At 38.5% G+C, this 2,827-nt stretch overlaps 1 protein-coding gene across 1 annotated transcript; it reads left to right on the top strand.

The window, feature by feature from the left end:
* The first annotated feature begins 515 nt into the window (after positions 1-515).
* LOC130961441 (spermidine hydroxycinnamoyl transferase-like) lies at positions 516-2,428 on the top strand. The gene has a single exon (XM_057887336.1). The coding sequence runs from the start codon at positions 723-725 to the stop codon at positions 2,142-2,144; it is 1,422 nt and encodes a 473-aa protein (XP_057743319.1). The 5' UTR covers positions 516-722; the 3' UTR covers positions 2,145-2,428.
* Positions 2,429-2,827: the final 399 nt, after the last annotated feature.

Raw genomic sequence — 2,827 nt, forward strand, 5'->3', positions numbered from 1 at the left:
TCATTGGGTCTAGTTTGTCCCATTTTAAAAATTCTCCTACATGTGCATCCGTATATCGGCCAGACCAAGACAACAGAAGCCATGTTTGATGTTTTTGTTGGGTCTGCCAGACCTAAGTAAACAGAAGGATTGATGTGTCCAAATTTAAAAAAAATCAATAAATTAAATATATTTTTAAATCGTTAAAAATTTAAATGTCTTTAGATCAAAATGTCAAAGACCTATTTTTCTTTTTTTTTTTTCCAGATAAAACTTTTAACAATTTACACCAATAGCTATAATTTCTCGTCAAACAATATTCACAACCCAATTCATTTTCCATCCACACATTACCAAGCCAAACCTAACTTTCATGTAAAAAACAGCGTTAACAGTAAAAAACAGCGTTACCAATAATATCACAACAAAACGACAAAAGAGTTACATAAGGTCCACTGTCGTTAATGTCCAACAACTTAATTAAATAATTAATGAATAACCGATATCCACCCTCATTAAGCATGAAAAAGCTACACAAACCTATGTCTAACACATGCCTGAGCTTGTGGAGACAATCATGAACAAGCGTCACAAATTCAGTGGCCCACGCACGTTTCGCATGTGAGGAAGAAAATAGCTTGACTCACACTAGCTTTGGCCGTTACTATTATAGTCCCCTTCATCGCTATCATAGTCTTATATAGCAATCAACGAAGCCTTTAGAAACAAGAGAGACTGAAACAATGGTAACAATCTTAGGTACTCATACAGTGATCCCAAAAGAAGAAACTCCAAAGGCTCTTCTATGGCTATCAGACAACGACCAACTTTGGCGATGGAGTCATACACCTTCAATCTACGTTTACAACCAAAAACAGAACAACAACACTGTCGTCGATGTCAATGTCCTCGTTGAGCGAATGCGAGATTCTCTCAGCGAGATTCTCGTTCACTACTATCCATTAGCCGGGAGGCTGAGTTGGACGGACGGTGGCCGTTTGGAACTCGATTGCAACGCAAAGGGGGTATTGCTTCTCGAAGCTGAATCGAAGAAATCAATGGCGGAATATGGAGACTTCACTCCAAATGAACCCAGCATCAAAGAACTCATCCCAGCTGTTGACTACTCTCGTCAAATAAACGAGCTTCCTTTGTTCTTGGCACAGGTGACAAAGTTCCACGGCGGCGATGGCGGCTTTGCAGTCGGAATCCTTTTTTCTCATCCATTAGGCGACGGCCTGGCCGCCATTCGCTTCATCAACTCATGGGCGAAGCTCACTCGAGGTGCGAAGCTAGATCCAAGCGAGCTTCCGTTTCTCGACCGAACCGTGCTCAAACCAACCGGGCCATTAACTCAACCCCGGTTCGACCACCCGGAGTTCAAGCCTCTGCCGCTCATCCTCGGAAGAACCGACAACATCGAAGAGCAAAAGAAGAAGACGACCTTCGCGCTGTTAAAACTCACACCAGAACACGTCCAGAAGCTCAAAAAGAATGCAAATGCAAATGTAACCGCAAACGGAAACGGTAACGCTCCTCATAACCCATCTCCGAGACCGTACAGCAGATTCGAAATTATCAGCGCACATATATGGAGATGCGCTTGCAAAGCTCGTAATCTTGAAGAGAATCAACCAACGGTCGTTAAATTCAACGTCGATATTCGCAACAGATTGAATCCGCCACTTCCTCAAAACTACTTCGGAAACGCGTTGGGTCCGACGGTTACCCCAACTTGCTACGCTAAAGAAATCACCACTCAACCAATCAGTTACGCATCGCAGAAAATAAGGGAAGCTGTTAATAAAGTGTCGAATCACGAGTTTGTTAAATCCCAAATGCATTACGTGGCAGGGTTTGAAAACCGTTGGGATCTGATTAGGACACCTTATTTGGAGAAAGGTGAGTATAGAGCTGATGTGCCTTTCTTTGGGAATCCTAACATTATACTTGGCAGTTGGATGAGCATGCCGTTTTATGAGGCTGATTTTGGGTTGGGGAAGCCGTTTTATTTTGGTCCTGGTGGTGTGTGTCCTTATGACAGAGGGGTTATTGCTCTAATGCCTGACGAAGATGGTGATAATGGATATGGTGTTGTGGTGTACATGCACTTTCAGGTAGACCACATGAAAGATTTTATCAAATACTTCTGGGAAGATATTTGAAAACAAGGATGAAGATGATAGTCTTAGCTTGCTTGCTAGCTCTTTCAAAATAATTTAATCTGTCTTTTGTATTTTCTTTTCTTTTTGAAAAAAAAAAAATCACTAGTGTGATAAAATTCAGTTTGCCAGAGCTGAGTTGGGTATGTTATTATTTCCATTCACTTTTGTATTTCTTGTCGTGTTGACGGCAAGAATTAATGTCGATCTAAAATTTTTCAATAAAACAGAATCTTGTTGTAATAAATATAGTTTAAATCGATAATGAATTTTTTATTAAAGTTTAATTTTGCTTGTTATTAGTATAAACTAATAAAAACTGAAAGTATTAGATTTCTGATCGTTTTTTAAAAGAATTATAATAAAGTATGCGTGTTATCGGTCATGAGAATTAGAGAGTTTATAGATAAGAATTTAAATGACAAAAAAGTAAAGCAAACAAATAAAGATAACAAATATTAAAGAGATCTTCCTAACAAGGATTGAAAATTAAGGTTTTCTATCATAATCATTAATCATAACACAACAATTATCTAGAGTAATTCTACTTCGTTATCTCCAACATCGAAAAAAAGTCGAGTGAATATAGTTAATCCCAATCAATAAGTAACATCAATAGAAAGAAGATTAACTAACCATTCTAATAAATTACCAAACTAAATTGGACATTAATGACTCAAGATCAC

This window comes from Arachis stenosperma, chromosome 2, assembly GCF_014773155.1.
Source record: "Arachis stenosperma cultivar V10309 chromosome 2, arast.V10309.gnm1.PFL2, whole genome shotgun sequence".
Classification (NCBI taxonomy): domain Eukaryota; kingdom Viridiplantae; phylum Streptophyta; class Magnoliopsida; order Fabales; family Fabaceae; genus Arachis; species Arachis stenosperma.

Bases quoted from the DNA above. Each gene is read 5' to 3' on its own strand.
- LOC130961441 (XM_057887336.1), top strand. From the start codon at position 723: ATGGTAACAATCTTAGGTACTCATACAGTGATCCCAAAAGAAGAAACT.